At 42.7% G+C, this 23,016-nt stretch overlaps 1 protein-coding gene across 3 annotated transcripts in view; it reads left to right on the top strand.

The window, feature by feature from the left end:
• xpnpep1 (X-prolyl aminopeptidase (aminopeptidase P) 1, soluble) overlaps window positions 1-23,016 on the top strand; it is a 65,832-nt gene that overhangs the window by 28,668 nt on the left and 14,148 nt on the right. For all 3 annotated transcript variants that reach the window (XM_078412820.1, XM_078412818.1, XM_078412821.1), the window contains 9 exons: window positions 3,072-3,282; window positions 7,715-7,804; window positions 8,504-8,554; window positions 9,621-9,679; window positions 10,865-10,942; window positions 13,521-13,592; window positions 15,762-15,822; window positions 16,359-16,428; window positions 20,139-20,312. In XM_078412820.1, coding sequence (XP_078268946.1) covers window positions 3,072-3,282; window positions 7,715-7,804; window positions 8,504-8,554; window positions 9,621-9,679; window positions 10,865-10,942; window positions 13,521-13,592; window positions 15,762-15,822; window positions 16,359-16,428; window positions 20,139-20,312 — 866 coding nt within the window. The remainder of the gene's footprint in view (window positions 1-3,071; window positions 3,283-7,714; window positions 7,805-8,503; window positions 8,555-9,620; window positions 9,680-10,864; window positions 10,943-13,520; window positions 13,593-15,761; window positions 15,823-16,358; window positions 16,429-20,138; window positions 20,313-23,016) is intronic.

The following is a 23,016-nucleotide window of genomic DNA, read 5'->3' as shown; positions in this document are numbered from 1 at the left end:
TTCTCCTGCCTTCTCCCCATTACCCCATACTAATTTGTCAATCTCCGCCTTAAAAATATCCATTGGCCTCCACAACCATCTTTTGCAATGAATTTCACAGATTCATCATATATGGAATAGGATTACTGTTTATATTCTTTTAACTTTTAAATACTCAAAGAATCTAACTGAATGGGTCAGATGTCTTGCCTGATTGACTGCTTCTTGGGTAATCTAATTCTGTGGTTTACATTTAGAGCTATACTGGAGAGACCATCAATACCAAGCCGTGGAGTCAATATATTTTGGCTATCCTACATAGAAATGTATTGTACTCAGACAGTAGTAGCATTGGGGAAAAAGCAGTGCAGTATAGATCGCTCTCCAATGAATACTTTCCGACTATTGCAGTGTGGACAAACAATTTAAAACCAATTATTGCCCAAATAAAAACATTTAGTATAAGATATTTTAAAAACATTTTTTGCTCTCTAGATGGTTTTTTTTGGTAGGTGTTTAGTCATTGAATAGCAGGATTTTATATCGTCCTATTTTTACTTTGTGTATTGTAGCTATAGCACCAACTGTTTGTATAACTTGCATTTGTTATCGTATTTTGGCACAGTCTTTTCTTTACAATTTCCAATAATCACATTTATAATGCATTTTGCTACTGCAGCCTAGTCATGTGAATATTGTTGTCTGTTAAATGGATTTTTTATTATTTCTTTCATTTACTCTCTCTGTCTGTGTCAGTATTTATTAACCTTCCATAATTGCCCTTGAGGTGATGGTGAGCTGTTATCTTTAAACCACTACTGTTTGTGTAATGGTCTGGCCTCCCTGTTATTCTTTCTGAAATATTTTACCTACTTCCAATTTTTTTCTTCGGGAAGATAATTTGTCATATGTGAGCCTTAAAACGGTGCCCATATTTTACAATGAAGCCATTGTATTTTACAGTGGGGTTTTGAAGCTTTTTGGCGCATTTCCATTTTTTACTTCACAAACCAAAGGGTTTCCTGGAGTTGTGACAGAACAGAATTTGGATTGTGCATGCACAGTGCACTTAATTTCTGTAGCTCGTTTATTATCATTCTGATACCCTTTCTGATATATTGTAGAAGCTTTTGTTATTAGGAGGCATTTTACTTTTAAAACAAAAATCTTTTTTTCTGTGCAAACGATTTTTGTAAAGACAATGTATGGGAATGAAGGACAAAATATTGCTGTTTGCACGCTTGTTAATGCAAACTGTCATCTGTGGCTTGTTTGCATAGCTCTGATTGACTGCACGCACCTATTAAAAAGATTTGCTTTGTCCAAATCGTGGCAATGTTTTGTAATGGCACCGTCCTGTTAATTTCATACATGTTTCTCTTATTACATGGAGCAAATTCAAAGACGCCATTTTTGTTTTCAAGTTGTAATTTTGTTTTCAAGTTGTAATGCTGCCGATTCATCAGTTTTGCACAGTGGGTAGATTTTGAGTTTGTGATGTGTCATTGAGTCATACAGCAGTAAAATGGGCCTTTAGCCTAACTCATCCATACTGGCCAAGATGCCCATCTAAGATAGTCCCATTTGCCTACATTTGGCCCATATCCCTCTAAACCTTTCCTATTCATGTACTCATCCAAGTGTCTTTTAAATGCTGTTCTTGCACTTGCTTCAACCACCTCCTCTGGCCACTCATTCCATATACCCACCACCCTCTGAATGAAAAGATTCCCCCACAGATTCCTATAAAATCTTTCCCTTCTTACCGTAAACCTATGTCCACTGGTTCTTGATTTCCCTACCCTGGACTAGACTGTGCGTTCACCTTATCTATTACCCATATGATTTCATGCACGCTATAAGATTACCCCTTAGCCTCCTGCAATCCAAGTGCTAGCCTGCCCAATCTCTCCCGATAGCTCAAATCCCAGAGTCTTGGCAACATCCTTGTAGATCTTGTCTGCACTCCTTCCAGCTTGCTGAGCTTTTCATTGTTTCTATAACACTTATTCTTTGCGATTTATTTCCATCATGACTCCATTTTCACTGTATTGTGCATGGTCGCTGGTATGCATCAGAACTATTTACAGCACAGGGAAGGATGAGTTAACTCAGTAGGTTCATGTCTATATTTATGTTTCTCCTGAGTTTTCTGCCACCTCACCATTGAACTCGCGCAACATCTGCTATTCCATTCTCCCTTTTGTTATCCAACTTTCATTTGAAGCATCCATGTTATTCCTTTCAGCTGCTTCCAGTGGAACTAGCTCTATGGGTAAATGGGTTTATCTTGAATTCCTTCTTTATTAATATCTTTTACTAGGATGATGCCAGGACTTGAGGGGCTGAGGTACAGGCTGAGACTGGTCAGGCGAGGACTTTATTCCTTGAAGTACAGGTGGCTAAGGAGTGATTGTACAGAGGTATATAAACTCATGAAGGGAATCAATAGGGTGAATGTACAGAGTCTTTTACTCAGGATAGGGGAATCAGAACTAGAGGACACCTCTAAGGTGAGAGGGGAAAGATTTAATAGGAACCTGAGGACCAACTTTTTTACTAGGGGGTGATGTGTATATGGAATGAACTTCCAGTGGAGGAATTTGAGGCAAGTGCAATAGAACATTTAAAAGACATGTACATGGACAGGAAAGGCATAGAGGGATATTGGCCTTATGTGGCCAGGTGGGACTAGTATAGATGGAGCATCTGGGTTGACATGGGCAAGTTGGACCAAAGGACGTGTTTCCATGCTGTTTGTCTCTATGACTCCATTGCTTTTTGTGATCCCTGATTATGGTTACATTTTGCTGCTTCAAGTTTGTTATGTTTTTAAACTTTGAAACATTACCTTTTCAAAAGGCGGAACGGATCAGTGCTCAATAGAAAATACCTGAAGCATTAACTCGAACTGGCCTGAAATGCTGAGTATTTCCAGCATTTTCTGCTTTTGTTTCAGATTTGTAGCATCTGCCGTTTTGTTTTATTTGCTTTCAAATGTGACTTCTATGTGCACTATTGAAGACTACCTGTCAGATTATCAGCACCTCAATTCTCAGGAAAGGATGTTATTTTTCTCTTCTTCACTGCAGACTCTTCATTAATGAGACGCGCATGGAAGAACCTGCTGTGCGAAGGCATCTGCAGCTTGATTCAAATGCAACACCTGATTTCAATGTACACGTTCTCCCCTATGAAAATGTTCTGAGTGAGCTACGGACTATTTGTTCCAACATGAATTCCAAGGAGAAGGTCTGGATCAGTAGCAAAGCCAGCCACGCTCTTTCAGAAATAATCCCAAAGGTTTGTTATCAGCTAATAGGGTCTCATTGTTAACCAGCCAAAGCTAACCTAAAGGAGGTGCAACTAAAGGAGGTGCAAATTTGGTTTAGTTTAGTTTAGAGGTACAGCATGGAAACAGGCCCTTCAGCCCACCGAGTCCGTGCCGACCAGCGATCCCCGCTCATTAACGCTATCCTACACACACTAGGGACAATTTACAATTATACCAAGTCAATTAACCTACAAACCACAAGCATTGGAAATCGCTTTCCCATAAAGGCCATTTAATGGTAAATCTGGCAGCGATTCCAGGTGTCAGTTAGAAGAGTTTCACCTCCAGTGATGCTGGAAATATTTGCCTGTAAAGTTGTCATCCTTCTGGGAGAGGTTATCCAGAATTACAGAAACATGGAACTGCTGAAGCTGATTTACACAAAAGGCACAAAGTGCCCGAGTAACTCAGAAGGACAGGCAGCATCTCTGGAGAATATGGATTGATGACTTTCGGGTTGAGACCCATCTTCTGAAGAAGGGTCTCTACCCGAAACATCACCCATTCCTTCTCTCCAGAGATGCTGAGTTACTCCAGCATTTTGTGTCTACCTTCTGAAGAATGGTCCCAACCCGAAACGTCACCTATTCATGTTCTCTAGAAATGTTGCATGACCCGCTGAGTTACTCGTAGAGTCACCCAGCATGGAAGCAGGTCCTTTGGCCCAACTTGCCCATATTGGTCAGTTGACCAACATGTGCCATCTACACTAGTCCTACCTGCCTGCGTTTGGCTCTTTCCCCCTTGCCTTAAACCTATGTCTTCTGGTTCTCGGCTCCCCTACTCTGGGCGAGAGACTTTGAGTCTACTACATCAATTCCTCTCATGATTTTGTACACCTTTCTAAGATCACCCATCATCCTGCGCTCCAAATAATAGAGTCCGAGCCTTCTCAACCTCTCCCTAAAACTCAGCCCCTTGAGGCCTAGTAACATCCTTGTAAATCTTCTCTGCACCCTTTCCAGTGTGCCAATATCTTTCCTATAACATGGTGCCCAGAACTGAACACAGTTAAGTGTGTCTAAAATGTGGCCTCACTAACGTCTTATACAAATGCAACATGACCTCCTATCTTCTATATTCCAGCACCTTGTTTCCCTTTGTCTACAATTGTGTAGACGGCAAACACCTCTTGGCAACAGCGGAGAAGTCTGGGCTCCATACTGTTCCAGAAACAAATGAAAATAGGCTGGTTGTGATTGTCAGCAGTAGGAGGTTAAACTGAATGAATGTATTCAGAGTGTGAGCAGATGGTTGATATTTGTAACGGTGAACCTGTGATCCGAGGTTTCTCTGGCTGCATTTTCACGGCAAACTGGGAGAGTAACTCAGCGGGTCAGACAGCATCTCTGGAAAAAAAAGGAATAGGTGACGTTTCGTGTTGGCACCCTTCTTCAGACTCAATGGCTGTGGCAGCGAGTCCAGGTTAAAACGTGACCGTAGAACTGGGAAGCAGTAGGAATCACAGATCGGGGGCAGTGAGGGAGAGTGCAGGTTCTCCCTGTGACTGAATAAGTTTCGTCTGGGTGCTCAGGTTTCCCCCCCATATAACAAAGATACGTAGTTTGCTAGGTTATTTAGCCACTAAGTTGCACATAGAGAAGGGAAGGGAGATAGAACCTGTGGGGAATTGATGGGAATATGGGGAGAACAAAATAGGATTAGTGTAGAATTAACTTTAAGGGGTGCTCGATGGTTGGTGCGAACTTGGTTGGCTAAAGGGCCTATTAAATGGTGTATGTCTGTGGATTCAATCTTTCACATTCATTTTTGTCAGTCTAGAATTAATGCCTATTTTTAAAGAGTATTGATAGCAAAACATCACTATATTCACGTAGGATGCTCGTTAAATTTTGTTTGCTAAAATCTAATTGATAGGAGCCTGTTGTAAGAAACTTGCATCAACATATGTAACATATGTAGCTGATGTAACGACCTGAAACGTCACCTATTCATGTTCTCCAGAGATGTTGCATGACCCACTGAGTTACTCGTAGAGTCACACAGCATGAAAGCAGGTTCTTTGGCCCAACTTGCCCACTTCGACCAACATGTGCCATCTACACTAGTCTTCTCTCCAGAAATGCTGCCTGTCCCGCTGAGTTACTTCAGCTTTTTGTGTCTATCTTCGGTTTAAACCAGCATCTGCAGTTCCTTCCTACACATAACTTTGTTAAATGTTGGCAATTTTGACAAATTGTTAGGTTGACCAGAGCCTATTTTCTCTTTTGATGGTGCTTGATTCAGCACTAGCATCAAATCACTTATAACTGAGCAATTTCTAGAAGAAAAAAAAATGACAGGAATGCCGAACGGAATTAGACAGGTATAATTGTAGGAGATTATAACTGCCCCTGCTGTGTGCTTTCAGTTACATCTGTTTTTAGTTCAATTTTCTTGCTTTTGCTCTCTTTTCAATCCCTTGTGAAAGTAACATGCTGAGCTGACCAGAGAAGAATTTTAGATGCTCAGTCTACTGATTTGTATTTGCTAAGTTTTATTCACATCATGGATCCCACACCATGAGCCCAAAATTATCATAATTTTCTCTTCTCACTGGCTGTTCTCTTTGCTCCTGTCAAAGCATGTCCAATGCCAGGAGCACGCCATCTTATTAAACATAAATCTGGTGCTCTTTAAATAAGAGTGTCAATAAACAGTAACAATAATTTAATAAACTAATATGTAATATCGGGCAGCACAGTTGTGCAGCGGTAGAGTTGCTGTCTTACAGTGCCAGAGACCCTGGTTCGATCCTGACTACGGGTGCTGTCTTGATGGAGTTTGTATATTTTCTCCATGACCTTCGTGGGTTTTTCCACCACACTCCAAAGACGTACAAGATTGTGGAGGCTAATTGGAAATTGCCCCAGGAGAGTACAGGATAGTGTTAGTGTGTGGGATCGCTGGTCGATGCGGACTCGGTGGGCCCAAGGGCCTGTTTCTGTGCTGTATCTCTAAACTAAACAAAAAAAGTTATTTTTTTTATAGCAGGTCAGACAGCACCTGTGGAGGGAATGGATAGGCAATGTTTTGGGTCAGAGTCCTATTCCGACGGGGTCCGAAGAAGTTGTCTGAAGGAGGCTCCCAATCCGAAACGTCCACAGATGCTGCCTGACCTGATGAGATCTGTCCCTCTCTTTCCCCTCCCCCTTCCTAGTTCTCCCACTGTCTTCCTGTCTCCTACTACATCCTATGTTTGACCCACCCCCTCCCCTGACATCAGTTTGAAGAAGGGTCTCGACCCGAAACATCACCTATTCCTTCTCTCCTGAGATGCTGCCTGACCCGCTGAGTTACTCCAGCATTTTGTGATACCTTTGATGAGATACTCCAGCGCTTTGCTGCAGACAGTTTATACCCCAGTCTGCATTGCAAAAGCTGTGAAGAATCCAATTGAGATTGAAGGCATGAGGCAAGCTCATGTGAGTGATGTGATCATTCAAGCTTTTTATTCTTGCTGTCATCCCTCAAACATATCTTGAACAATTTAAAATGACAGGTAAATGGGTTGTACATAATCTACCTGGAATATGTCATCGTCGTGATTCTATATGTGAGTTTCTGATAGACTGGTGTAAGGTGCTATATAAATGCAACGTCTGGGCTTTTATCAATGTTTGATCAGCAACAAGTTGTAATCCTCTCCCAGTTTGCACTTCCATTGACCGAGACAGAGAAGCAAGGATTAGTTCAACTGGCAACTAATCCATTGACAGCCATTTAAATGGTTGACAAAATGTATCGTTCCCAAATAGTATATTTTACATAGAACAGTGCAGCACAAGAACAGGCCTTTTTGTCCCACAAAGTCTGTGCCAAATATGATTGCCAAGACCAACTCATGTATGCTTCCGTATAATCCATGTCCCTCCATTCCCTACATATCCATGTGCCCAATGAAAAGTCTCATAAATGCCACTATCATATCTGCCTCAACCATCACTCCTGGTGGCATAATCCAGGCACTTTCCATGTGTAACAAAAACTTCCCCTGCACATCTCCTTTAGGGTTTACCCCTCCCACCTTAAAGCTATACCCTCTTGTATTTGAGTTGTTACATCCTGGGGAAAAAAGGTTCTGACAGTCTATCCAATCTATGACTCAAATAATTCTATAAACTTCTATCAGGTCTCCCTGCAACCTCTGGCTTTCCAGAGAAAACAAACCAAGTCTGTCCAAACTCTCCCTGTAGCTAATACCCCCTAATTCTGGCATCACAGTTGGTGATGAAGGGTTCCGACCCAAAACGTCGCTCGTCCTTCTCCAGATATGCTGCCTGACCCGCTGAGTTACTCCAGCACTTTGTGTCGATCTTGTGTATACTCCATGTCAGGTTGTAATTATAGAACAGGAAATGCACTGAGCATAAATAAAAGTATTTATTTTGATTTCCACAGATGCAGAGGCTGCAGACAGCTTATACCCCAGTCTGCATTGCAAAAGCTGTGAAGAATCCAATTGAGATTGAAGGCATGAGGCAAGCTCATGTGAGTGATGTGATCATTCAAGCTTTTTATTCTTGCTGTCATCCCTCAAATATATCTTGAACAATTTAAAATGACAGGTAAATGGGTTGTACATAATCTACCTGGAATATGTCATCATCGTAATTCTATATGTGAGTTTCTGATTGACTGGTGTAAGGTGCTATATAAATGCAACGACTGGGCTTTTATCAACTCGAATTGAACTTGTTTTTGGACCAGTTTGTCATTTTTAACTCTCCTGTTTGCCGTACTTCTTGGCCACTTTCACCTTTTTCTCTCGCACCCTAACCGTTTCCTAACATCCCAAAGATGTGCATGTTTTGTCGTTTTATTGACCTCTTGTAAAATTGCCCCTAAAGTGGAAGGAGTGGATGAGAAAGTGGGATAACACAGATCTAGTGTGAATAGGGGATCGATGGTTAGCATGGATTTGGATCCATGGATCTATACCGACGCTAAGAGATTTTTCTCACGTGACATTTTCTGCAGTTGTCGCCCACTTCAGTTCAGGTTGTGAACTCTGGCAGCAAAACCGTTAGGTTTTACTTAGACTGGGTTGCTCACCCGTGTTTGAGGAAATTGTTTGTAATCTTTTAAAATTGAGTGCAGAAATATGCAAACGCAATGGCAATTAAAAATAGTGGACAGGATCAATAGATAGGAATTAATCATTCTGTTGTCTTTGTTTCCAAACGCTAGATTAAAGATGCTGTGGCTCTTTGTGAGCTCTTTGTCTGGCTTGAGAAGGAGGTAAGAAATCTTATTGTGTGTGTCAATGTTACTGCTGGGATTATTTCTTTGGGCTTCAATATTTTTGCTGTTCAACAGAACTCATTAACTATCAGGGGATGTAGAAACAGGGAATTGCAGATGCTGATTAATACACAAAAGGATACAAATTGCTGGAATAACTCAGCAGGTCAGGGAGCATATAACAGAGCTTTATTTGTCATTCGGTACTGAGGTACCGAACGAAACTACATAGCAGTCATACAAAAAAAAGAACACAAGACACATAACCCCAACACAAACGTCCATCACAGTGACTCCAAACACCCCCTCACTGTGATGGAGGCAACAAAACTTCCACTCTCTTCCCCACGCCCACGGACAGACAGCTCGTCCCCGACCGACCCGCACAGTCCCCGCAAGGGGGTGGAAGTCCCCGCGGCCGAGTCGCACCGGGCGCTGAAACGTCTCGCGGCCGAGCCGGGCGATGGAAGGCCCCGCGACCAAGCCTTGCACATCCAAGCCCCGCGGCCGAGCCGCACCGGGCGATTTTAAGTCCCGCGGCCGAGCCGCACCAGCAATGAAAAAGTCCCGCGGCCGAGCTGCACCGGGCACTGTTAAGTCCAGCGGCCGAGCCGCACCAGCGATGTAAAGTCCCGCGGCCGAGCCGCACCAGCGATGTTAGATCCCGCGGCCGAGCCGCACCGGGCACTGTTAAGTCCAGCGGCCGAGCCGCACCAGCGATGTAAAGTCCCGCGGCCGAGCCGCACCGGGTGATGAAAAGTCCCGCGGCCGAGCCGCACCGGGCGATGTAAAGTTCAGTGGCCGAGCCGCACCCCGCGCCGTGAGGAAGAGAAAAGTTTCCCCCACCCCTGGAATAATGGGCTCAACTTTACTGCTGACAGCGTACTCATTTATGTGCTTACTTGTTTTTGAGTTCCGTGCTGCTTTTCAAGAATGTAACCCCCGCCTAAGATGCGTGGTGCCTATAATTGTAATGAAATCATTCATTAGTTGCACAATTTTGCCATTTCCTCTTTGAATTTCCATGATTTCTGATTAGTCTGCTAAAATTGCAACTTTGCAGGTTCCAAAATGCAACATCACTGAGCTAGATGCTTCAGATAAAGCTGCAAAACTGCGCAGGTAAGTCTGACATATGTTTATTATTGGGTGAATTGTGTGAAGGGCATCTATTTGATTCCTGCGAATGATTATTACTGAAAAATGTAAAAGCAAACCTTGACTCTCACCATTGCTAACAGTGAAGATCACTGTGTTTGCACAAAATGTTTTGTCGACACTCTATTTACAGCACAGAAATTTGAAATAAAAACACAAAATTTGATCTGTTTTGAAACACAAGCTAAAATATTTGTCACCAGATTAATTATTAATGTATGGAATATTTTTCTCCAGTTAAAAAAGATCTTGTTATCTCTGGGAAACCCTCAGCCTTTGTGTTGATTGGTTTGACTTATTTGTGATTAGTGAGCCTGGTGTTTGTAACACCTTTTTCACATTAATTTTGCCACAATAAATTAGCATTTAAGGTTCTATAGGGAATGTGCGTTGTACAGAAATGAATACGGATATATTCAAGAATTTATTGCTATGTTCAGCCTTTCTTAAAACCAGAGCCATGGGATCTTATTTATCCATATATTATTGTCCTACTATAAAGAGCCTTCACCGTTTTCCTTGCTTTTCTCCTCTGAGACTAGTGTAGATGGGACATCTTGGTTAGCTTGGACAAGTTGGGCCGAAGGGTCAGTTTCTGTGCTGTATGACTCTATGCCCACTTATACTGGAAGATATACCAAACACTGCTAGAACAGAATACATAAAGATCGATATTAAGATTTAAAAAAGTCGATGTGGATTTATGAAAGGAAAATCATGTGTGAGCAAGCTGCTGGATTTCTTTTGAGCATGTGACCAGTAGGATAGATCCAGGTAACCAGTAGATCCAGTGTGCGTGGATGTTCAGAATTTTCAATGAGGCTTGTCATCAAGAGTAGAGTACAGGATTTGTAGTACAATGATATGGGTTGGAAATTAGCTATTGAACCGAAGGAGGAAAGGGGGGATAAATCGATCCTTGTAGAAACAAGGAACTGAAAGTGCTGTTTGCAAAATAAATCACACAAAGTGCTGGAGAAACTCAGCGGGTCAGGGGGGCATCCCTGGAGAACATGGATAGGTGACGTTTCAGGTCGGGACCCTTCTTCAGCCTGATTGACAGGATCAAGAATATTGAGTTTTGCAGTTCATTAAATCTGTTTGGAAATTGTAACCATTTGTTTCAATCTCTTTATTAATGTTTTGCAGCCAGCAAGCCAAATTTATGGGTTTGAGCTTTGCCTCTATCTCCAGCAGTGGTCCAAACAGTGCAGTCATTCACTACAGGTAACAAATGCACAGGTTGTTTAGATATAATGTACATTGGTGCTGAGAGGTAAATGACCTCAAGCTTGAGGGTTCTGTTTAAAATCTATAAAACCATTCTAGATACTTCTAGAAAACCGCCTGGAAAATTCTAGAAAACCAATGCAAGATACTTGTGGACGCAGCCCAAACCATCACACAGACCAACCTCCTTTCTATTGACTCTATTTATATCTCACGCTGCCTCGGCAAGGCCTGCAGCATAATCAAGGACAAGTCGCACCCTGGCCACTCGCTCTTCTCCCCTCTCCCATCAGGCAAAAGGTATAGAAGTGTGAAAATGCACACCTCCAGATTCAGGGACAGTTTCTTCCCAGCTGTTATCAGGCAACCGAATCCTACTACAACCAGAGAACAGTGCTGAACAACTGTCTACCTCTTTGATGACCCTTGGACTATCCTTGATCGGACTATGCTGGTTTTACCTTGCACTAAACATTATCCCCTTATCATGCATCTATACATTGTAAATGGCTCGATAGCAATCATGTACTGTCTTTCCGCTGACTGGATATCACGCAACAAAAGCTTTTCACTGTACCTTGGAATATGTGACAATAAACTAAACTGTAACTTAAGTGTCCTAAGAACTTGCGTAAATAATGCTTAAAACATTTCATATTTATTTACAAGAAGAGACAAAAAAGCCGGAAATCTCCAGGACTGGACAATGTTTCCCCCTCTACGCTCAAGCTCTGTACCGAACAACTGGCACCAGTCTGCACAGACATTTGCAACCAGTCCTAGCAAACCTGCACTGTCCCTGCCTGCTTCAAAGTCTCCACTATTGTTCCTGTACCCATAAAGCTAAGGATTACTGGTCTTAATGACTACAGGCCTGTCGCACTGACCTCTGTAATCATGAAGACCCTTGAAAGATGTGCTGGCCCACCTGAAAAATATCACAAAACCCCTGCTGTACCCCCTGCATACCGGGCCAATAGATCAGTGGATGATGCAGTCAACCTAGGCCTGCATTTCATCCTCCATCACCTAGACCGCCAGGGGAACTATGCAAGGGTTTTGTTTGTGGATTTTAGCTCTGCTATTCAACACCATTGTGCCAGAGCTACTACACTCCAAACTCTCCCAGCTGACTGCCTGAATCCCTCTGTCAGTGAATCACCAACGCCCTGACAGACAGGAAGCAGCACGTGAGGCTGGGAAAGCACATCCCGGACCCCACAGACCCTCAGCATAGAAGCACTGCAAGGCTGCATACTCTCCCCTCTCCTTTACTCTCTCTACACCAATGACTGCACCTCCACAGACTCCTCTGTCAAGCTTCTCAAGTTTGCAGATGACATAACCCTGATTGGACTGACCCAGGATGGGGAAGAATCTGCCTACAGACGGAAAGTGACACAGCTGGCGTCCTGGTGCCTTTGCAACAACCTGGAGCTCAATGCTCTTAAGACAGTGGAATTGATTGTAGACTTTAGAGAGCTCCCCTTCCCCCATTCACCATCAACAACACCACCAGTCACATCTGTGGAGTAATTTAAGTTCCTTGGAACCATCATCTCCAGGGACCTTAAATGGGAGGCCACCATCGACTCCAGTCAAAAAAGGCCCAACAGAAGATGCACTTCCTGCAGCAGCTGAGAAATCACAACCTGCCACAGGCAATGATGGTCCAGTTTTACACTGCCATCATAGCGTCTGTCCTCACCTTCTCCATCATGGTCTGGTTTGGCTCAGCCACCAAGCACGACATCCGGAGGCTGCAGCGCATTGTTCGATCAGGTTGTTAGCTGCAACCTTCCCCCCTATCGCCAAACTGTACACTGCAAGGGCCAGGAAGCGAGCGGGTAAGATCATCTCTGACCCCTCTCACCCTGGCCACAAACTCTTTGAAGCACTTCCCTCTGGAAGGCGACTCTGGATTGTCAAAACTGCCACAGCCAGACATAAAAACAGCTTTTTTTCCATGAGCAGTAGCTCTACTCAATAACCAAAAGTTTGTAGCTTCCTTTTGCTCTGGTATTTTATTTCATTCTTCACATGTTTAAATTATAATGTTTTTTTTCTTAATTGTTTACTGAATATCGTGTTGTTACTTGCGAGCAAAGCACCAAGGCAAATTCCTTGTATACATTCCTTGCATACTTGGCTAACAAAATTTATTCAATTCAATTCAATTCAAAAGAATTAGTACAGTACTGAAAGCAAACATTAGAGAAGATACTGTTGAATGAATGGTAAGTAATGAAGGTGGACCAGGACATTGGAATGTTTTCTGATTGTCTTCCTCTTTTATCCCTGTGGCCATTACCATGGAAATCCTGAACTATTGATCAGAAAGTGAGCACATGCTCTATATATCCCCTTCAGCACAAATATGCAATTTATTGATATTGATGTAATTTAGCATTAAAAATGAAATTTCCTGTCGTTCTAGTACAAAATAGATGACACATTCTTTCGTGATTTTAAACCAGAGATTTTAATCAGATACACATGGAAATATTCTGCGGTTTATATAATATCATACAGTGCCTAGATTATTTCAATTCCAAATTTGTTTTGTCATTTTTAGGCCTATCCCAAGTACAAACAGAACTTTATCATTAAATGAAGTCTATCTTTTGGATTCTGGTGCCCAGTACAGGTAAGACATTAAATCTTTTGCACTATTTTAAGGGAAAATTGGATGAATGGTGTGGGTAGGCGATGGGGTGGTGGAGTGACCTATGTGCAAGTACAGTGGCACAGGGGTAGAGTTGCTGCTTCACAGTGTCAGGGACCCAGGTTCGATTCTGACCTTGGGTGCTGCCTGAATGGAGTTTGCATAGTCTCCCTGTGACCCCATGGGTTTTCTCTGGGTGCTCCCAAAGATGTGTGAGTTTGTAGGTTAACTGATAATGGGTAGGAAACCGAAATCTCCCTGTGTTTATTTAAATGATATCCATAAATATTTGACATTTATCTGCACAGCCGCACTACGCATTGATTTGTGGACTCATCTCAAAGTATTCAACTGATGCCTTGGACTATGAAGAAGTAATACCATGAGGAAAAGACACAAAGTGCTGGAGTAATTCAGCAGGTCAGGCAGCATCTCTGGAGAATATGGATAGGTGACGTTTTGGGTCGGGACCCTTCTCCTGCCTGTCCCGCTGAATTACCCCAGCACTTTATGTCCTTTTCTGTAAACCAGCATCTGCAGTTCTTAGTTTCTACTGATATCATGAGGAGTTGATTGAGGCTTAAATGCATTTCCTTTGAACAAGAACAGACAATGTTTCCCGTTCACAATGAATAATTGTGGTTGGAAGTTAAAATCTGGTTGGATAGACGTCCGTATTTCATTAGTTATAGGAACAGAATCAGACCATTCAGCCCAACGAGTCTGCTCTGCCTTTGGGTGATTTGATTGGCTATAGCCCATAATGTCATTGTCTTTTGCTTTATAAAGTAAAATGTGGATTAAAGCATTGCTGGAGTGAAGAAATAAAATTTAACTATAACATTTAAGAAATGGCATCTTTATTTTTTTATCCTTGGGCTCTGTGTTATAGATGCAGTTCATGAACACGTTTAAATCATTTCAATGTAAAATATATATATTCACATTTTGGCTTCTTTTTTTGCATACGCTTAACTAGTATCCAGAAGTTCAATGTTAGAGAATTATCCAACTTAAGTACAGCCTTCTTCATTTTTTAAAAGGTATATCTTCTGCAAAAAGGCTCCTCCTTGATGATCGCCCGCTAAGCATCTGATCTGATGTGTTAGGCAACTATATTATTGTTTGGAAATTTAGCACTCATAAAAGGATGTTTGTGGTTTCCAGAAGCTCTGTCAGGCAAATGAAAAAGATAGGATCTATGAATGGGTTTAAATGAATAGAAATAATGTTCCACATTACTATCAACTAATGGCAAAGTCCTGGATGAAATTAGCGGGCCAGGCAGTATCTGTGGAGGGAATAAACAGATGATGTTTCACATCAGGATCCTTCTTTAGATTTTGGGTCCCGACCTGAAACGCCATCTTTTCATTCCCCTCCACAGATGATGCCTGATCCGCCAAGGTACCCCAGCGCTTTGTTTTGCTCATTAATCCCATATGTGGATGTCTCGATTGTAATCATGTATAGTGTTTCCACTGACTGGTTAGCACGCAACAAAAGCTTTTCACTGTACCCCATGACACGTGACAATAAACTAAACTCAACTCTTATGTAGTTTGATTACATTACCCTTCATGTCTCAAGTTTTAATTTTCAGATTGAGGATGTAATCTACTATTAATCCCCGTCAAAAATACAGCATTCTGCATTAAACCTTGTCTCATTTGGCTCTTTAATACAGGCGTAGAGTGATACTGCATTAGAAACGATCCCTTCGGCCCAACTTGTATGCTGACCAAGGTGCCATTTACCCCAGTTCAATTTGCTTGCATTTAACTCGCATCCCTCCAAACTTGAATTAATCTCATGGCACTAATTCAAGAGGAGTTAATTTTTACCAATAGCCTGGTTAACATTGATTACCCTTTCAACACTGATAACAAATTAATCTTGCTGCTCTTTGTGGGTTGTTGTGTGCAAATTGGCTGTCACATTTCATACATTACATCAGTAACTGTAGTTCATACATGAGGTGCCTTGGGACATCCTGAGGTTTGTAAAGGCTTTGTGTATTTCATCCTTTAAATCAATACGCAGTTTCTCTTTGTGGGGCATAGAGTTGGATCTTGGCGGTTTTAGTACAATCACATTCAGTTGTAAAAAGGAGTAAAGCGCTTGGCTCTTTGTTCTTTGTGCTTGAACTAGGGACGGAACTACAGATGTCACACGCACAGTTCACTTTGGCACTCCCACTGATTTTGAGAAGGTATGTTAACCTCTTAATAAATCCTCCAACTGATCGTTTGTCTATCATTTCACTGGCTAGACAGTCAGAACCTTTTTCCTAGGGTGGTAATGTTCAATACAAGATGGCGTTGCAAGTTGGGAGGAGGAAAGTTTAATGGAGATGTGCGGGTTGAGTTTCTTTACAGAGTGCGGTGGGGGTATGGAATGCATTGCCTGGGGTAGTGTTGGAGGCAGATCTTATAGTGTCCACTCATCTGCATCTCTACTGCGTTAATTTGTTTTCCCCAATCCGATCAATATGATGTAAATTGGAATTTTAATCTGTCTCTCAGCAGTTGAATGACATGCATGAGTGATGATATCAGGTCTATCTCTAGTTAGATAGTTACAGACTTGTTGCTAGGTATGGGGCGATAGATAGATCTATATCCATCATGTCACACGATCAAATTCAGGTGATTATTTTCTCACGGTAAAAAGTTCAGAGCTTTATCGTAAGAATGATGTACGTTTGTGGTGAGATGGATTTCATCAGTTCCTTTATATATCCTCCAGGAGTGCTTTACTTACGTGTTAAAGGGACACATCTGTCTGGGTTCAGCAGTTTTTCCAAGCGGTACCAAAGGTAAGATAGTTGGTCCACATGATGGTTTTATGAATGAAAGTGTAATGAAAACTGATTACTTGGAGCCAACAAGAAAAAAAAATTCTGTCCAGTTACTTCATAAAATGATTCACTACATGGTGAGTGGGAGAGTCTTTTAAAAGAAACCAAGGCATTAGTGAACATTTAACAGTCCGAACAAGCAGAAAATGTTGACTTGAACCTCCTTGAACAAGTTAATAATACACATCCAATGCTGTTGTTCAGAATTAATCAATGGGATTTGGAAAGATTATTTGGTATCTTAACTGAAGGTGAAGAAGAATCAGTATTAACTTTTAAAATAGACATAGTTCGGACTGAACAGTGAAAACAAAATAATCTCGCTGCTCTTTGTTGGATGTTGTGTGCAAATTAGTTGTTACATTTCCTACATTAGTTCTGTAGTTCTGAAATGAAATGCTTTGGGACATCCTGTGCCGACACCACAACGCAGCGGTAGAGTTGCTGCCTTGCAGTTCCAGAGACCTGGGTTCGATCCTGACCACAGGTGCTGTCTGCACGGAGTTTGCACATTCTCCGCATGACCGCATGGGTTTTCCCCGGGTGCTCCGGTTTTCACGTACACTCCAAGTTTGTAGATTCATTGCCTTTGGTAAATTGTAAAATTGTCCTTAGTGTGTGCGGGATAGTGCATGAGGTGATCGCTGGTCGGCACGGACTCGGTGGGCCGAAGGGCCTCTTACTGCGCTATTTCTCTAAAGTCTAATTGACTAAATAATCATAGGGAAATATTTGCATGAATGTGTGATACTGGCCGAACTTGTAGATTCTCAGGATATTAAAATGAATGAACCTAGATGTGGTGGATTATAGACCTTTTAAAAACTGCAGAGCTGGAGCAGAGCAAGCTCTGGCTGGCTGAGACAAGCTGTCAATGTGATAAAGTAACTGCTTGGACACAGACACAGACTACACACCTGAGGATCCTCTAGTTTTACCCATGCTGTGGCGTTAGATAAACGAATCACACATTTTAGTTTAGTTTTAGAGACACAGCGTGGAAACAGATCCTTTGGCCGACTCCAGCCATCAATCACAGGTTCACACTAGTTCGATTTTCTCATCCACACCCGACACTGGGGACAATTTACAGAGGCCAATTAACCTACAAATCCCCACGTGATTGGACTGTGGGACGAACCCACGTGGTCTCGGGGAGAAAGTGCAAACGTCACACAGACAGCATCTAAGGTCAGGATTGAACCATGGTCTCTGGCATTATGACACAGCAGCTGTGCCACTGTGCCGCCCTTTTGTCCGATTCCTTTTCAATAATCCCACTGTCATGAATTTATTCGGTCCAAATCCTGTGGGAGCCCCACAGTGTTTAGTATAGTTTAGAGATACTGCACAGAAACACGCCCTTCATCCCACCGAGTCCACGCTGACCAGCGATCCACTCCAGCATTTTGTGATATTTGTACCAGCATCTGCAGTTATTTTCCTACACAACTTGCCGCTGCACTGCAATTTCTCCTCAAGGTACGTCTACTTTGAAGAAGTTCTCCTCCCCAGAGATGCTGCCTGACATGCTGAGTTACTCCAGCATTTTGTGATATGCGTTACACTAGCACACACTACATACTCTACATACGGCTTGTACTCGCTGGAATTTAGAAGATTGAGGGGTGATCTTATAGAAACTTACAAAATTCTTAAGGGGTTGGACAGGCTAGATGCAGGAAGATTGTTCCTGGTGTTGGGGAAGTCCAGAACAAGGTGTCACAGTTCAAGGATAAGGGGGAAGTCTTTTAGGACCGAGATGAGAATGTTTTTTTTCACACAGAGAGTGGTGAATCTGTGGAATTCTCTGCCACAGAAGGTAGTTGAGGCCAGTTCATTGGCTATATTTAAGAGGGAGTTAGATGTGACCCTTGTGGCTAAAGGGATCAGGGGGTATGGAGAGAAGGCAGGTACGGGATACTGAGTTGGATGATCAGCCATGATCATATTGAATGGCGGTGCAGGCTCGAAGGGCCAAATGCCTACTCCTGCACCTATTTTCTATGTTTCTATGTTTCTATATATATAATTATTTGGATAATCAAGGCCTGATTAGAAACAGTCAACATGGATTTGTGCCTGGAAGGTCATGTTTGACTAATCTTCTTGAATTTTTTGAAGAGGTTACCAGGGAAATTGATAAGGGCAAGGCTGTGGATGTTGTCTATATGGACTTCAGTAAGGCATTTGACAAGGTTCCACATGGAAGGTTGATTAAGAAGGTTAAATCGTTGGGTATTAATAGTGAGGTTGCAAGATGGATTCAACAATGGCTGAATGGGAGATACCAGAGGGTAACGGTTGACAATTGTATGTCAGGTTGGAGGCCAGTGTCTAGTGGAGTGCCCCAAGGATCTGTGTTGGGTCCACTGTTGTTTGTCATTTACATTAATGATCTGGATGATGGTGTGGCAAATTGGATTAGTAAATATGCAGATGATACTAAGATAGGTGGAGTAGTTGATAGTGAGGTAGATTTTCAAAGTCTACAGAGAGACTTGGGCCTTTTGGAAGGGTGGGCTGAAAGATGGCAGATGGAGTTTAATGCTGATAAGTGTGAGGTGCTGCATTTTGGTAGGACAAATCAAAATAGGACGTACAGGGTAAATGGTAGGGAATTGAGGAATGCAGTGGAACAGAGGGATCTGGGAATAACTGTGCATTGTTCCCTGAAGGTGGAATCTCATGTGGATAGGGTGGTGAAGAAGGCGTTTGGTATGCTTGCCTTTATAAATCAGAGCATCGAGTATAGAAGTTGGGATGTAATGTTGAAATTGTACAGGGCATTGGTGAGGCCGAATCTGGAGTATGGTGTGCAGTTCTGGTCGCCAAATTATAGGAAGGATGTCGACAAAATGGAGAGGGTACAGAGGAGATTTACTAGAATGTTGCCTGGGTTTCAGCACTTAGGCTACAGAGAGAGGTTGAACAGGTTGGGTCTTTATTCTTTGGAGCGTAGAAGGTTGAGGGGGGACTTGATAGAGGTTTTTAAAATTATGAGAGGGACGGACAGAGTTGACGTGGGTAGGCTTTTCCCTTTGAGAGTGGGGAAGATTCCAACAAGGGGACATAGCTTCAGAATTGAGGGACAAAGGTTTAGGGGTAACATGAGGGGGAACTTCTTTACTCAGAGGGTTGTGGCTGTATGGAATGGGCTTCCGGTGGAAGTGGTGGAGGCTGGCTCGATTTTATTATTTAAGAGAAAATTGGATAGGTATATGGATAGGAGGGGATTGGAGGGTTATGGTCTGAGTGCAGGTAGATGAGACTAGGTCAGGGAGAATGGTCGGCGTGGACTGGTAGGGCCGGACAGGCCTGTTTCCATGCTGTAGTTATATATGTTATATGTTATATTAGGGACAATTAAAATTCTTACTGGTGCCAAATAACCTACAAACCTGGACATCTTTGGTGGAAACTGGAGCACCCGGAGAAAACGTACAGGGTGCACAGGGAGAACGTACAAACTCCAAAAGACAGGATCCATAATCAGGATGGAGCCTGAGTCTCTGGCGCTGTAAGGCAGCGACTTTACTGCCGCGCCTCAGTACTTTGTGATGAATCACTAACTCTCAAATTCTCTTGCATTTGGTCCCATTCAGTGTAGTGCTGTGCACATAGGGATTTGCAGTATGCTCACCTTCGCGTGTGTTCATTTCTGCCAGGACACCTCATCGACTCATTTGCAAGAGCGAGTCTTTGGGAACATGGCTTGGATTATCTTCACGGCACAGGACATGGAGTTGGATCTTTCCTGAATGTCCACGAAGGGCCTTGTGGTATTAGTTACAAAACGTCCGCCGATGAACCTCTTGAGGCTGGAATGATTCTGAGTGACGGTGAGTAAAGGTGAACCGCAGGGTGAGTAATGGCGCCTGTATCTGATCATTGGAGAGGTGACCAGCGGAAGGAATGGATGATTCATTTCTATGGTTGAGATGTGTCCAGGCACCTGCATTGGCTGTATGCCAACCATTCACTGATTTGCTTCTATTTGCAAATGATTGCAGAACTGCTTGGGTTGTGTAAAAGATAACGACAACCAAACACATTCTGTCAAACTTGTCATTTATATCCATAGAAAGTATGTAGTGTCCATTAAGAACAGTGTCTAGAGTACCCTGTCCCTCCGAGCTGCACACTTGCAAAAAAGGCTCAGTATATAATGATAGTTAAACTGTTCGTGTTGTAGTTATCACATTCAGACTGTTAGCAACTCCGAGCATTCTTGTGCAGGTTAAACATGGAAATCTGTGGGCTGATATTAGTAGTTTAGTTTAGTACAGTTTATTGTCACGTGTACCGAGGTACAGTGAAAAGCTTTTGTTGATTGCCAACTGGTTCTTTGTAAAGACTACACATGATTATTACATTCGAGCCATCCATAGTGTACAGATACATGATAAAGGGAATAACATTTAGTACAAGATAAAGTCCAATTAAAGATAGTCCAAGGGTCTCCAATGAAGTAGATGGTAACTCAGGACTGCTCTCTAGTTGTTAATAGGATAATCATAAGTTCATAATTTGTGAGTTGTGGTTTAGTTGCCTGATAACAGCTGGGGAGAAAGTGCCCCTGAATCTGGAGATGTGCACTTTCACACTTCTATATCTCTTGCCTGATGGGAAAGGGGGAAGAGAGAGTGACTGGGATGGCCTTGCCGTGGCAGTGTGAGGTGTAAATGGAGTCAATGGAAGGGTAATGCACTGAGCCTCCACAAGATGCATCTTGCAGCCTTTGATTCTGTTCTGAATCATGGAAATAAGTTCAACCAGTTGTGCAATGTTCTCCCTGAGAAATGTAATGAAAATGTGATATGAAATTCCAGGCCAAATTCCAGCAGTAGCTGCAAATCCTTGCAGTGCCAGTTTCCCATCATTAGGTGTCAGTACATCTCACAGTTTGAATTGCCTGTTCGAGGTCCAACCGCAAGTCGAGTTTATTGTCATAAGCACCACCGGTATAGCGACAATGAAAATCTTGCTTCCAGTAGCATCACAGGCACACAGATTCGCACAATACACAAAACATTTCAGTCAGAGAGTTGTGAATCTGTGGAATTCTCTGCCTCAGAAGGCAGTGGAGGCCAATTCTCTGAATGCATTCAAGAGAGAGCTGGATAGAGCTCTTCAGGATAGCGGAGTCAGGGGGTATGGGGAGAAGGCAGGAACGGGGCACTGATTGAGAATGATCAGCCATGATCACATTGAATGGCGGTGCTGGCTCGAAGGGCCGAATGGCCTCCTCCTGCACCTATTGTCTAGAAATTAATTTTTCAAGGGAGTGAAAAGAAATAACAATACTATGTGCAAAACACAATGGCATTGCAAGAAGTGGTTCCGAGTGTCATAGATGTAAGGGCTACGATGCTCTTGGGTACCGGAACAGTAGATGTCCTCTTGCGAGCGAGAGATGGAGCAGCAGGAGTTCCTGATGGTGGTTAGCGGTGACCGAGTGTGTTCGTTCTGAGGCGTTGAAGGTAATATGTTGATAGTAGTTTGGCAGATAACTACTTCACGCCAGCCTGGCTGAAGTTCCCAGCATCGGTGGGAAAGGCATTGGGGTACATTGTTTCATATTTGTTGATCTCAGCACTCAAGTCCTCAGTTGCTGGCTTAACGTCTGTCTGAGGTGGGGTGTAGACTGCAGTCAGGAAGATGCTGGAGAACTCTCTTGGTGGGCAGAACAGTCAACATTTAACCACCAGATGTTCCAGGTTATTTATTTATTTTTCTCGATGAGAATGCTTAACAGAAGGAAATTTGTTTCCTCTCCAGCCACCTCTTTCACAAATCACCAGAGGATTTTTAATCAGCAAAGTGCTCTCATTATTGAACTGCCAGTCAGTGTTGGATTTGGCAAGTCAGTGGGGTAAATGTGAATGAATCTTCCTCAAATTAGAGTTGATGAATCCATTGTTGGTAAAGGACTAATTAACAGTTAGCAGCAGCAGCAGCGCAACAGGTTTATAAACACAGTACTCAATGGATCATGTAAACAAACTGGGAAAAAAAAGTTCACAAAATAAAAAAACCTGATGTAGTGCAAAAACGAAGCTCAAAGTCCCTAGTGTGACTCAGGCAGTTTGTAGTTTGTAGTTTAGTTGGCATTTATAGTATTCAAAAGCCTGATGGTTGTTGGGAGGAAGCTGTACCTGAACCTGTACGTTATAGTTTTCGGACTCCTGTACCTTCTTCCTGTTGGCAGGAGTGAAATGAGAGCGTGGCCAGGGTGGTGAGGGTCTGCCCAAATGTTTCATGGGTCCAGCATTCAAGAGAGAGCTAGATAGAGCTCTTAAGGATAGCGGAGTCAGGGGGTATGGGGAGAAGGCAGGAACGGGGTACTGATTGAGAATGATCAGCCATGATCACATTGAATGCCGGTGCTGGCTCGGAGGGCCGAATGGCCTACTCCTGCACCTATTGTTTGTTGTCTATTGTCTAATATCACTTGTACTAATCCGTGTATTCATCTCCTGAGTGTTTTGTGACATTTTGCTGTGGTGTAAAAATACCTAAGCATTTTCTTAAGCAGCAGCCCTT

This window comes from Rhinoraja longicauda, chromosome 16, assembly GCF_053455715.1.
Source record: "Rhinoraja longicauda isolate Sanriku21f chromosome 16, sRhiLon1.1, whole genome shotgun sequence".
NCBI lineage: Eukaryota > Metazoa > Chordata > Chondrichthyes > Rajiformes > Arhynchobatidae > Rhinoraja > Rhinoraja longicauda.
This window is presented reverse-complemented; position numbering and strand designations above follow the sequence as displayed.